Source organism: Humulus lupulus, chromosome 8 (assembly GCF_963169125.1).
Source record: "Humulus lupulus chromosome 8, drHumLupu1.1, whole genome shotgun sequence".
Classification (NCBI taxonomy): Eukaryota; Viridiplantae; Streptophyta; class Magnoliopsida; order Rosales; family Cannabaceae; genus Humulus; species Humulus lupulus.
Window position 1 is genome coordinate 136,833,795 of NC_084800.1, and position 13,111 is coordinate 136,846,905.

The following is a 13,111-nucleotide window of genomic DNA, read 5'->3' on the forward strand; positions in this document are numbered from 1 at the left end:
TTCTAGGGTTCAAGAAAGGCTTATACAGGTAGGATCTCAAGGATTTAGCAATTTGGTGATCAAGTGAAAGCAAGGTAAGAGATCTTGGTAGTTTGCATGTTTTCTCCCTCATCTAAGTCTTTCTACCCTAACTCTCTCTTAAAAATCTGCATGTGGGACTTTTGGGCTCAGTTTGAGAGTGTAGAGCACAAGGAGGAGTTCGAGAAGCTAAGGAAAACACATCTCCAAGTTAGAACTATCAAAGGTTGAAATTTGTGGCTGTTCTTGAGTTTTGGGATTTATATTGGTAGATTTGGTTGTATATGTCATTTTAATGATTTTTGGAGTTTATTTTATGCTTAAGTTTGAGATTGTGTGGTATGCTAATTTTCATGCATGCATGCATGTGGCTAGGGTTTATGCTAGAAAGCTTGTTGTTGTTGAGTGTGAGTGAAAATGCATGTTGTCAAAATTTCGTGGTCTGGCTTCCAATGGGTCAGATCGCACTCCATTGCATCTCTTTGTGAAAAATATTTGCGTAGTTTCATATTTCTTTGTGAGTACTTGATGATAGGCTTTGGAAAATTGTAAAAATATATTTTTAAACCCAAGTTATGCACGTTTTGGCATTTTGATGTAAATTTGGAAAATTTCTGGGCAGCATGCTCTGCCCAGATTATTTTGACTTTTGAATGATTTGGTAGGGTGTTAGTTTAAACATTTATAAGGGTCACTGTAAAATTTTAGAGGAAAATGTGTTATGATATAAGAGATATGATTTTACAAAATTTGCCCTAAAATCTGGAAACAAAACTTTTGGGCAGCAAGCACTGCTCAGATTGCTTTAAACATTTTGATGGGTTCTATTTCTCCAACAATTATGAAATTTTGAAAGACACTAACTTAGATAGGTATAATGATCCATGTAAAATTTCAGAAATAACTAGGCTACGGTGTATATGAATTATAGTAAGATCGTCGATGCAAGAGGTGTGCTTCGTACGGTTTGGAAAATTCACCCCTAGGCAGCTGAACGGTCGAATCTTCGTAAGATTTGGGACACATGAGGTTTTTGAAAGCTCTTCTTTTCTCTGGAATGGAAGAAGGTATGAAAGCACAGAGGGAAGAGGATGAGGAAGATTTTCAAATGAAAGGTGGTAAACTGTGATATTAACATGCCCCTTTTTATACATAAAAGGCATAAAACGACGTGGACCGTCCAATCAAACTAGTACAAGATCTGAGGATAGTGTTTCGAAAGGCGAAACAGCAGAAAAAAGTTGGCCAGGCCATTAATGAAATCCTCGAAACCCGAACAGGCGCCAATCGTGGCGTTCCACATGTCCAGTACTCAAGTAATGGGAAAACCTGGATAATCGTGACAGAAGTTTAAAAGTCCCCACCGTGTAAGTCAGAAAATGACGTCATAGAACACGAGCAGGGACTTGGGGGGCAAATGTACGTCCCAAAATTCAGAACGAGTCTTTTAGACAGCTCGGATACAATTGGCTAGCCAAGAACTGTAATAGAGGATCCACAAGTTCATCTTTCCTCTGTAAAGACAGCGCGATTCCTCAGGTAAATAGCACGAGCTGATGAATATAAAGCAATAGGCACGAGCTGGAAACACTTATGAAGCATAGCATCTGAGATACGAGCTGATGCTACACTCAGCTCGGGGTACGCTAGAGATCTACCATTTCCCTGGATCTTTATAAACCTTAATACGTTATATAGACGTGCATGGACAGACATTACATGTCCACAAATCCATGAAATCCCGGACATGTAATATAATCGTGCATGATCAGACATCACATGTCCAGTTATCCCTGATTACCCATGATCAGTTTTACCTAATGATTAGACTATACCTTAATATAAATTGTAATATTTATCATTAATGTGAGACAGGTCACAGGAGGGATTTGGATTCACGTGATGACCCCAATGCCTATCCAGGGATTTTCTCTATAAATACTATGACCTTGGATAGGGAGAGAGAGAGAGTTTTTTTTTCTTTGTAATGCATAAACTCTGTCAAAATTTAGAGAGAGATAAACAATAATAATACAGACTCGTGGACTAGGGGGATTTTAACCTCCGACCCACGTAAGAAAGGGACGAGTTTTCTTGATATTTCATTTCTAGTGTTTTTAAGTATCATTTTCTTATTACGATTAACCATTAAGCACTAATCCATCTCAGCTATTTTCATAATTCACTGTTGGCAAAAAATCGCGTCAACACATATCTTCTTGATTTCCTCTAATAGTCACTCATCCGACTCTCATTTCTTTCCTACTTTCCATATTGGTACCCACATCTTGTGCAAATTCTATAGTTTCCAAATATGGATCATGCTTACCACCCCTCCTCTGTTGGGTCCCTGCAATTCTGAGTTGGAGTATCAAAACCAAATCTAAGCCATTTTGATTCGATGAACTATTATTGTCACCTCAGTTGTGCTCTCATCCACTTCCTACACGGCTTCACAGTGGCTTATCAAACAATATTTCTCAATTCCTATCAGGGTATCCAATTAATCCATAAATGAAACAAAATGTAGGAGCACGCTCATATTTGAAAAAAATCCAAAACTAGTCTCCCATTCTTAAGAATCTTCATCTTTTTTTTTTTCAGAGAGAGATCAATGTTTAGACTGACTCTAACTCTTAAGTAGTCTTTCCATACCCCTGTAAAATTGTTTTTATCGAACTCTACAAAATAACCAATATAGTTTTCCACATCTTTCACCCTTCTCTCTGACATAAATCCTGGTCGCATATCATGTCATTGGACCCATATATCAAGTCTATTCAACCTCATACTCCACGGATTATCAACCAATTTTAGTCTTTCAAAAATAAGTTGCATCTTATTGAATGTCCAAGGGCTTCCTTCTACAACCCTTTTAATATCCATCTCATGATAAATTTGGAATAGATACAAGTTATTCTCCCATTCCTTCACATATATTTATTTATTCCCTAGTTTTCATAGGGCTTCCATCATGTGTTGCATAACCTGAAAATCGATTATTCTTTCTGTCAAAAACTTCCAAACCAAACACCATCTCACATCAATTTCTCCTCTAAGTCTTGTAAAGAATTGCTACTGGATGCCATATTCACACTCATTGAAGAACAAAAATCATATAGCTAACTCACAAAATAGAGAGAAAACAAACATGTCAATAGACAAGACTCATTATTTTCAGTCGTGAGTGAAGAAGAAAGAGAAAGTGATGAAAAGATAAGGAGATGAAAATGATTAAAGTGAGAAATACAAAATTTCACACCAAGTTTGTGTGAATGAATAATCCATACCATATTTGGTGCAGAATATTCATCTCCACCAATTTGGAGTGGAAATTTGTGTCAATTGGAGCAAACATTCTATACCATTTTGGTATTTTGCACAAAATTGGTGCACCCTTATAGATGCCCTAAGTGAGAAAAAGAATAGTAAGAGTTTTCTTCATATTTCTTAAATACATTAAATTTTTTTTTTTATCATAATAATATTATTAATAATAGGGATATTTGCGGCATAAGTACCCAATGTTTGGGTTTTGTACGTGGCATAGACCTAATGTTTATTTTTAGTGGAAAAAGTACCCAAAGTCAGTAAAACTGTAATTCCGTCAGCCTCCTCCGTTAGGTTCCGTTTCATGATGACTGGACCAACACGTGTCACTTCGTGATTGGTCCAACTCAATAATATATTAGAGATATTTGCGGCATAAGTACCCAATGTTTGGGTTTTGTACGCGGCATAAGTACCCAATGTTTAAAAATAATTATGATTTGGACCAATAAAAATGTGACACGTGTCTGCTTAATGGAGGAGACTGATGGAATTACAGTTTTACTAACTTTGAGTACTTTTGCCACTAAAAATAAACATTGGGTCTATGCCGCGTACAAAACCCAAACATTGGGTACTTATGCCGCAATTATCCCTTAATAATAAGATAACAATATGTTTTATAGAAAATAAAATTTTAAATTATATAATAAAATACTTGAGCTTACAATAAAAATAGAAATCACTTTGGGCCTGTTTGGTATTGTTTTCTGTTTTTTGTTTTCAAAGTTGTGTTCTCACAAATGAGAACAGAAAACTGTTTTTGTAGTTTTCAAAAAACAAGAGGTGTTTGGTTAATGTTTTCTAAAAACAATTTCTTAGTTTTATTTTTTTTAAATCTTAAATAAAATATTAACAAATATATTTACAAAGAGAAAAATATTTTAAAAGTTTGTAATAAATAATGAGATAAAATAATTTGAAAAAAAAATGATGAAAAATAAGAAGTGAGAAAGTAAGGAGAGAAAATTTGAAGAAATAGAAATTGAAAAGAGAGAAATTGATCCAAGAAAAAATGAGAGAAAATGTGATAAGAAAGAAAGTGAAGAGAGAGAAGTGAGTAGAGAGGAAGTGATGAGAGAGGAAATGACGAGAGAGAGAAAATTATGATATATTAAGTGATGAGAGAGAAATTGATGTGAGAGAAACTAATGAGAGAGAAAATTATGTGACAATAAATGATGTTAGATAATAATAAATAAATAAATGATGTGAGAAAAAAAAAAGATAGACAAAATTTTTTTGAGAACAACAGAAAACAATTTTTTGTTGTTCTCAAAATTTTCTGTTTTTTGTAACTTTGTTTTTAAAATTTGTTTTCTGAAAACAACGCCAAACACCCTAACTTGTTTTCAAAAAACATTTTTTAGCTTTTAAAAACAAAAAACGGTTTTTTAGTTAAGGTGTCAAACACCCTCTTTGTTTTTAATTACTAAAATACTATTTAAAATGGTGAATTTTACAATATTTGTACATTAAACAGAAATGTGAGAACTTCTCTTAATACTAGGTTGGTCACATGCCAATGGCATGTGTTAAGCTAGAAAAGTTCTCGATAATTATCATTAATTACTCTCATTAGGGTACTAAAGTTGTATTTCGTGAAAACACAAGGTATCAAATAGATATATTCTTTATTTTATTTAATATTATAAGAATAAAAATTCAATAATGTATATGATATATAATTTAAATTCGTTTGTATTTCTTTTTTATTAAAAGAAAATATAAAGTGTCATATATGGAACATTTAATAAAACAAAAATAATAAACATTTCGAAGTTACTGGTTTTGTAAAGTTGTATTTTGAAATATGATGACAGTAAATAATTTTATTGTTTTCAAAATATAAGAAGTGATTAAAATATTGTATAAGTTTTGATTAATTTTTTTAAAAAAAATAATAGAAAAATTATTAAATATACTTTTTGTTGGGCCCAAAATGTTCGGCCCAAAAACCCTTTCCTCATTTATCACATTTTCAAAACGGAACGTTTTGACAAAGAAAGGTTCCGAAGGCAGAAGCTGCAGGTCAGAGGCGATCTGCGCCTCTGACCCCTGAGCGAGACATTTAAAGTCGATATTTTTGGAGGGAAATTCAGTTATTTCTTCCCCCCCCCCCCCCCCAATTCCAGGGTTCGTTTGAACCAACTAACTGCTTTGCATATTTTGTCCTATAAATATAAGATTCGTAAAAGGGAAAGGGATCAGACTTTTGAACTGACTTAAGCATCGGAGTGTCTTTCTTGCAGGTGATCCCGACGAATCAAAGGCAAACCACACCACCGGAGTAGTAGCAAGTCATCATTCATCGTTGGGTTTTACTTCCAAATATAGAAAGACAAATTGTTGTCCCAACAATTGGCGCCGTCTGTGGGAAACGAGAAACATTTTCGGCCTTAGCCACGTCGTCGAACCAAGAAATCAAGATCCACTACGAACCCAGAAATCATGCCACCAAAAGGCAACGGAGTTTCAGGCCCAATCGCACAGAGTGTCCCTTCGGCGGACATGAGCGACCAGATCGAAAGAATGTGTCGCCTATTGGAGGCGAGCCAGCAGCGGTCCGACGAAGCAATCAAGACATTGACCGAAGCCCATGCTAGGCTCAAGGCCGAAATTGCTGAGCTGCGCAGGTCTGCTGACATGACTCGCAACACCCAAGCCCACGACAATCTTGATTCTAGCAGATCTGAAATTCTAATCGACCACGTTAATTCCCCTCATCAAAACATGAACCCAGGTAACAAAAGATCCCAAGGCATCCCGCCATCCTCCGGGGCCGAAGAGCGACGAGCCCCAACCTCTGACGCGCATGGGCGGGCAGAAGCAGAATCCACTGGACCCGCACAGCCAGAGTCGAAATCCGGCATCAACGCACCACACCTCAAGTCGCACACGATTCTCCCTCAGAAGGTCGTGTTCCCTCGATCCAGTTCTTGGGCAGCTGGAAAGAAGACATGATGAGGGAGATGATGCAGAAGTTCTCAGATGGGCGATCCGCCTACGCACCGAACATTTGGATCTAGTATCAAGAACCACTGAGAAATCGCCTTTCTCGGAATGGATTCAGAATGAGCCAAAACCTCGAGACTTCGTCATCCTTTCCCTGCCTGCGTTGAATGGAAAGGGAGACCCACTAAACTACTTATTTCAATTTCAACAGAAGATGGCATTAGAAGCTAATAACGAAGCCATACAATGCAAAGTCTTTTCAACGACTTTCTCCGGGCCAACTCTGTTATGGTTCCGACAATTAAAACCCGGGTCACTCAACAGTTTTAGTGATCTCCGACGAACCTTCTTACAGCAATACAGCGCGAACCAAGAGGCGCCCAAAACAATGGCCGATCTCTATCGGATTGAACAGGGGGAGAATGAACATCCGAAAGCATACTTGCAGCGTTTCATTGACCTCGTGCATCAAATCCACGACGTCGACCCACTCACCGCAGCAAATATCTTCGTCAAAAGCTTGCAGGTGGGATCTCTCTTACATGAGAATCTCACCATGACACCACCATACGATATGGCAGATGTGCAGACCCGATCCGAGGGCGTCTTCAGGGTATTAGAATTTCGAGAGCGTGCACAGAAGAAGTCTGCACTCATCTCTGCTTCGCCAACAAATAATCCTCCACCACCTGATAGGGATGACAAGAGGAAGCAGAACCAAACAAATCATACGAAGGAAGGAAAAAGGCCAAGGCAGGATCGACAGCTACCACGATACCCATCCTTCGAGTACACCGTCCCGCAAGAAGTCATTTATGAAGAAAATAAAGACAGACCTATCTGGCGAGAGCCCTACAAAATTACCACTCCATCTGACAGAAGGGATAAAAGCAGATACTGTCTCTTCCACAAAGATCACGGTCATACGATCGCTGAATGCCACAATTTGAACAATCAGATCCAAGCCCTCATGAGGAGTGGGAGGCTTACCCAATACATCAAGGAGACGGGCAGACCAGGCACCACGCGGCAAAACCCCACTTCTGCCCCCACTCCACAAGCGTCAGACCTCGTGCACATAGCCTCTGACAGCACCCAGGAGCCTCTTAAGCAAGTCCCTATGATCCACGGGATCGTAGAACCCACTAATAATCAAGAGCATGCAACCAAAATCCATAAAAGGATGGAAGAACGAGTGAAGAGATACAAATCATTAGGCCACGCGGTCAATCTCGTCACTTCAGAAGACAGAAGCTACCCAGCCTCTGCAATCACCTTCACCCATGATGACCTGAAGGGCGTCCACCTACCCCATGATGATCCACTCGTCATTTCCCTACAAGTTGACCATTGCCAGCTGGGCAGAGTTCTAATCGACGGGGGTAGTGGGGTCGACATCCTCTTCTGGGAAGCCTTCCAGAAGATGGGGCTAGAGGAGAATCAGATCCAGCCCTCCACCATGCCCATTTTGGGATTCAACAGCCAAAGAGTCTATCCAAAGGGTGTCGTTCGATTAACGGTGGTGGCTGCAGAACGCGCCCTGCCCGTAGACTTTCTCATTATAGACTCCACCACAAGCTACAACGCCATCATGGGGAGAAATTGGATCCACCGAATGCAGGGGGTAGTCTCAGCTCTACATCAGGTGATGCGGTGTCAATCACTCAACGGGCGCTACACCGTCGACATCAAAGGCTGCCAGAAGCAGGCCAAAAAGTGCTTCCTTACCTTAAAAGAAATAAATAGCTCTGGCACTGCTTCCCATGACTACTCCCTCGAAAAATAGCAATTACAGCAGGACCTACCAGCATGCCTAAAAGGAATCGATCTAGAGGAAGACCAAGAAAAACCCCAAATTACACTAGATACCTTAGAACAAGTGGGTCTAGACGACGCTGACCCCTCTAAGACAGTGCTGGTAAGTACCAAGCTCTCTGGAGAAGAGAGGCAGACCCTCATACAATTTCTCAGGACCAAAATGAGAACTTTCGCCTGGACTCCACATGACATGCCCGGAATAGACCCTTCTGTCATGAGTCATAGCCTAAATATCTCCAACAACTTCCCACTCGTCAAGCAGAAGCAAAGGAGGTTCACTCCAGAGGTGAATCAAGTCATACAAGAGGAGGTCCGACGACTCCTAAGCACATGGGCAATCGAAGAATGCTTATACCCCAGTTGGCTTGCCAACCCCGTCGTGGTCCCAAAGAAGAATGGGAAAAAGAGAGTATCCATAGACTACACAAATTTAAACAAAGCGTGTCCCAAGGATAGCTACCCTCTACCGAAGATCGATCAGATGATAGACGTCATGGCAGGATATGAAAGAATGAGCTTCCTTGACGCTTACTCTGGTTACAATCAGATCCCCATGAAATCAGAGGATCGATTTCATACGGCTTTCATAACAGAAGGTGGTTTATATTGCTACAAAGTTATGCCCTTCGGTCTAAAGAATGCAGGCGCAACATACCAAAGGCTGATGCACAAGATGTTTTCCTCATTACTCGGGAGAAATATGGAGGTTTATATTGACGACATGGTCATCAAGTCCAAACACAGCTCCTCACATATAGACGACTTGACAGAGTGCTTCGACATCCTTGATGCTTATAAAATGAAATTAAACCCCTCTAAATGTGTCTTTGGGGTGTCCTCTGGACAGTTCTTGGGATACGTCATCAGTCAGAGGGGCATCGAGGCTAACCCAATGCAGATTGCATCCCTCTCAGAAGTCAAAGAGCCCCGAACCATTCGAGACATACAGGCTCTGACGGGCAAAGTAGTAGCATTAGGTCGATTCATATCACGACTGTCTGACCGTTGCCGACCCTTCTTGCAATGCATAAAGAAATCTACCAACACCACCTGGGGACCAGAGCAGAGAAAAGCATTGGAAGAATTGAAAACCTATTTGAGCTCCCCTCCTATATTGAGCTCCCCCATTGCTAATGAAGATTTATTCTTATACTTGTCTGTCTCACAATTCGCTGTGAGTTCTGTTCTCTTCCGAGAAGAAGCCAATCGTCAGAGTCCAGTGTTCTACTGCAGCAAGATGCTTTTGGACGCTGAAACCCGGTACAGTATGATGGAAAAGTTGGCACTCGCACTCCTTACGGCAAAGAAGAAGTTACGACAATATTTTGAAAGCCACACCATCATTGTATATACGGACTATCCATTAAAGCAAGTATTGAGTAAGCCCGACCTCTTTGGAAGGTTATCTAAATGGGCCATTGAGCTAGGGACGTACGATATTCAGTTTTCGCCATGAAAAGCTAAAAAAGGACAGGTACTAGCTGACTTCCTGGTTGAAATTCAGTCATTCACCCCTGACGCTCTGCCAAAATTGTTAGAATCAGAAGATCAATGGGTGTGGACGATGTATACTGACGGAGCATCCAATTTCCGAGGGGCTGGTATTGGCGTTGTATTAGAAGCTCCCTCGGGCCTCAAAATCGAAGAAGCCATTCGTTTAGAGCAATCCACGACGAATAATGAAGAAGAATATGAGGCACTAATCTATGGTTTAGAACTCGCACGAGAAATGGGAATCCAGCGTCTGAATGTCAGAGGCGACTCGCAGCTTATGATAGAGCAAGTCGCTGGAAATTTTGATACCAAAGCACCCCATCTAGCTAGCCTTCTACAGAAGGTAACTGACTTGCGATCGCATTTTCGCCAGTTCGAACTCATACAAGTACCTAGGGAGCAAAATCAGAAGGCCGATGCCCTTGCCAAGTTAGCTTCTGCAGGAGGCTGCACACGCCAGTCCTCCATATCAATAAGTCGATCAAGCAAAGACATGGAAGTCTATTCAACCTCATCAGAACCTGAATGCTGGATAGATCCAATAATACGATACTTGACCACCTCCGACCTCCCATCTAATCCAAAAGATGCAAAACTTCTGCGCCTTCGGGCACAACGCTATTCCATGATCCATGGGACACTGTACCGAAAGTCCTTCAACGGCCCATACCTACGATGTTTGCGCCCATCAGAAGCTAAAAAATTATTAGAAGAAATACATAAAGGGACATGTGGAAATGACACAGGGGGACGGAGTCTGGCACACAAGGCACTCACAGCAGGGTATTACTGGCCATACATGATGACAGAGGCGCGTGATTATGCCAAAAAATGCGACAAATGCCAACGATTTGCACCCACCATCCATCAACCTGCTCAAACCTTACACTCCGTCATTACACCTTGGCCTTTTGCAAAATGGGGTATGGATGTAGTAGGTGAACTACCTAAGGCTGCTGGAGGAAGACAGTTTGCTCTTGTAGCCACTGATTACTTCACAAAATGGGTTGTGGCAGAGGCGTACGTCACAGTCAGCAAAACAGACACTGTGTCCTTCATCTGGAAACATATCATATGTCAATTTGGGATACCGTGGGAGATAGTCGTGGACAATGGAACTCCGTTCCAAAATGCGAAGGTGCAAGAACTATGCGACACATACAAGATCAAACTAAGCTTCGCCTCTGTCACTTACCCACAGGGCAACGATCAAGCAGAGGCTTCCAACAAAGTTATCTTTGCCAACATTAAGAAGAACTTAGAAGATAAAAAAGGAGCATGGGTAGACGAATTACCGAAAGTATTATGGGCATATAGGACAACAAAAAGATCCTCCACGGGGGAATCTCCCTATGCCATGGTATATGGAACAGAGGCTGTCATCCCAACAGAAATCGGTCTACCTACACTTCGGACAGAGATCGCATCTGATCCAACAACAAACAATATTCAACTACTGCACAACCTGGACCTTCTAGAAGAAGCACGTACAATGGCACAATTACGACTAGAGAATTATCAAAAGGTTGCAGAATGCTACTACAACAAAAGAGTCCACTCACGCATGTTTCGAGAAGGTGATTGGGTTCTGCGTAAGGTCACATGCAACAAGAAGAAGCTAGAACCTAATTGGGAAGGGCCTTTCGAAATCATTAAAGTACTAGGCAGAGGGTCTTACACCCTAAAGAATGTACGTAGTGGGAAAATCGTACCCCGTACTTGGAATTCAATGTCTTTGAAGCAATATTATTGTTAATAGTTGTACTGTGCAATTCAAAAGTAATACAACAACTTTCCATTTTTTCACATTCTTTTAAATTTCTCTTGTATATTCAATTCCTTGGCATTATTGTCCACCATATTTCACCTAAGTCAGACACATGACAATTAACTTTTCACCTGAAAGGTTTCCTCAATTATATCCTCACCTAACTTTGTAACATTATTCACGTGCACTCAAAAAACACCTACCACAATGGCTATAAATAAACAATTATCTAATGCTTGAAGTTGCCAACCTCCCTTAGCAATACACTGTATGTCTTTAATCTCAATACATACGTTACCTACACCCACACTTCAATAAACAAAGAGCAATAATAATGCACAGCGAGGGTCACACCCCGCACGTTGGCACCAGGATGAATCTCAACAGTTCGTGGCAACAAGGCCACTACACACAATCTGCGTACACGATCCTACCGCCTCTGCCGCTTCACTGGATTTTGTACCGCATTCTAATCTGACTTGACTAAGCTCACAGGGAGCTACGGCCAGCCATTTTGCAGTCTAATCTGCCCTGACTACACTGATCTGGCTGTCCAACAGAGGTGCACTGCAAACCCTACCCTCTTACCCGCATAAGAGGAGCACCTCCTGCTGTCTAATCTGCCCTGACTATCACAACAGAACCATCTGCTGTAATGCTTCGGATTCCTCTCCAGTGTACGCTAGCTGGTTTGGAAATCCAAGGCTGGGAGGAACTTTTCCCGCAATCGCACCCATATCCTACATAATGGGTGCCTCTGACAGGATACGCGGGAACCCAAACGACCCACCACTACACTACACGGTATGGGTGCATTGGAAAGATACATGCCTCGCAATTTTCACCTCTTTGCATCTGCCTCGACGCCCTACTCTACGCCTTGTCCCCCGCGTTCGGTCTGGATCACATTAACCCCTCTGACCTCATGGGAAAGTTTCCGTCTCCAGAGGCCAAACCCGTTCCGATCAAGACCACTACAACGACTCCCTACGAGTAAGAAGGTCTACCACCCAACAATAGTGGCAACATCGCAGGAGTACAACACACCTATCACTATAACTTAAGTAGGCGGATGCTAAGTATGGGCACACATATTTGCTCAATTCCTTTCTCAATAAACAAAAATGAATATTTATACTATAACTTAAATTGGTAGATGCTAAGCATGGGATCAAAAGGCGATGTATACTCAAAAATAGCAATAAATCAGAAGTTGTTATTTATAAGTTATGTTACATTAACGACAATATTAACTCCTGATTTCATAATTGATCTATTCTCTATGAATAACTATTTTCTTGCCCATAATTAATCCCACTCAATACGACGCATGTACTCTGCCATCGCACTCTCTAGCTTCGGATGGCATAACCCATAGCGTTCACACGATATGTAGTACGGGATGCCACTTCTGATAAGCTCTTCTATAGCCCACGTTGAGTAAAGCCACTGTGGGTTGTCAAAGATTCTCCTCAAAAAGGGAACCTTCGTCCACTCACGGTGCTCACCTGCAACAACAATGTTGTCAGCTCCAACCCATCACCAAAACACAAAGATGGATCACTCACACAACACTTAACTGGGCATCCTCTCCCACCATCTGTATAATCTTTCGCTGTATTTTGCACGCAATGGCCTGAAGGGTCTATGAAGCTTCTGATCCGAGTAAACCATACGACTCACACCTGTCATCACGCCTTCGATTAAGTCCTAAACAACAACAAACAC

At 41.0% G+C, this 13,111-nt stretch overlaps 2 protein-coding genes across 2 annotated transcripts; both read left to right on the forward strand.

Annotated features, from left to right (window-relative positions):
• The first annotated feature begins 6,163 nt into the window (after positions 1 to 6,163).
• On the forward strand, positions 6,164 to 8,089 carry LOC133796094 (uncharacterized). Its single transcript, XM_062233576.1, has one exon. It carries the CDS (start codon positions 6,164 to 6,166, stop codon positions 8,087 to 8,089), a length of 1,926 nt encoding a protein of 641 aa, XP_062089560.1.
• Positions 8,090 to 9,685: 1,596 nt separating this feature from the next.
• Positions 9,686 to 12,380, forward strand: LOC133796095 (uncharacterized). The gene is made up of 2 exons (XM_062233578.1): positions 9,686 to 11,192; positions 12,148 to 12,380. The coding sequence occupies exons 1-2, from the start codon at positions 9,686 to 9,688 to the stop codon at positions 12,378 to 12,380; spliced, it is 1,740 nt and encodes a 579-aa protein (XP_062089562.1).
• The last annotated feature ends 731 nt before the right edge of the window (positions 12,381 to 13,111 follow it).

What these genes read in the sequence shown, in the direction of transcription:
- LOC133796094 (XM_062233576.1), top strand. Translation starts at nt 6,164, where the DNA reads ATGGGCGGGCAGAAGCAGAATCCACTGGACCCGCACAGCCAGAGTCGA.
- LOC133796095 (XM_062233578.1), top strand. Translation starts at nt 9,686, where the DNA reads ATGTATACTGACGGAGCATCCAATTTCCGAGGGGCTGGTATTGGCGTT. An exon ending in CTCACGCATGTTTCGAGAAG is followed by an intron (nt 11,193 to 12,147) that starts GTGATTGGGTTC and finishes TGCCTCTGACAG; the next exon opens with GATACGCGGGAACCCAAACG.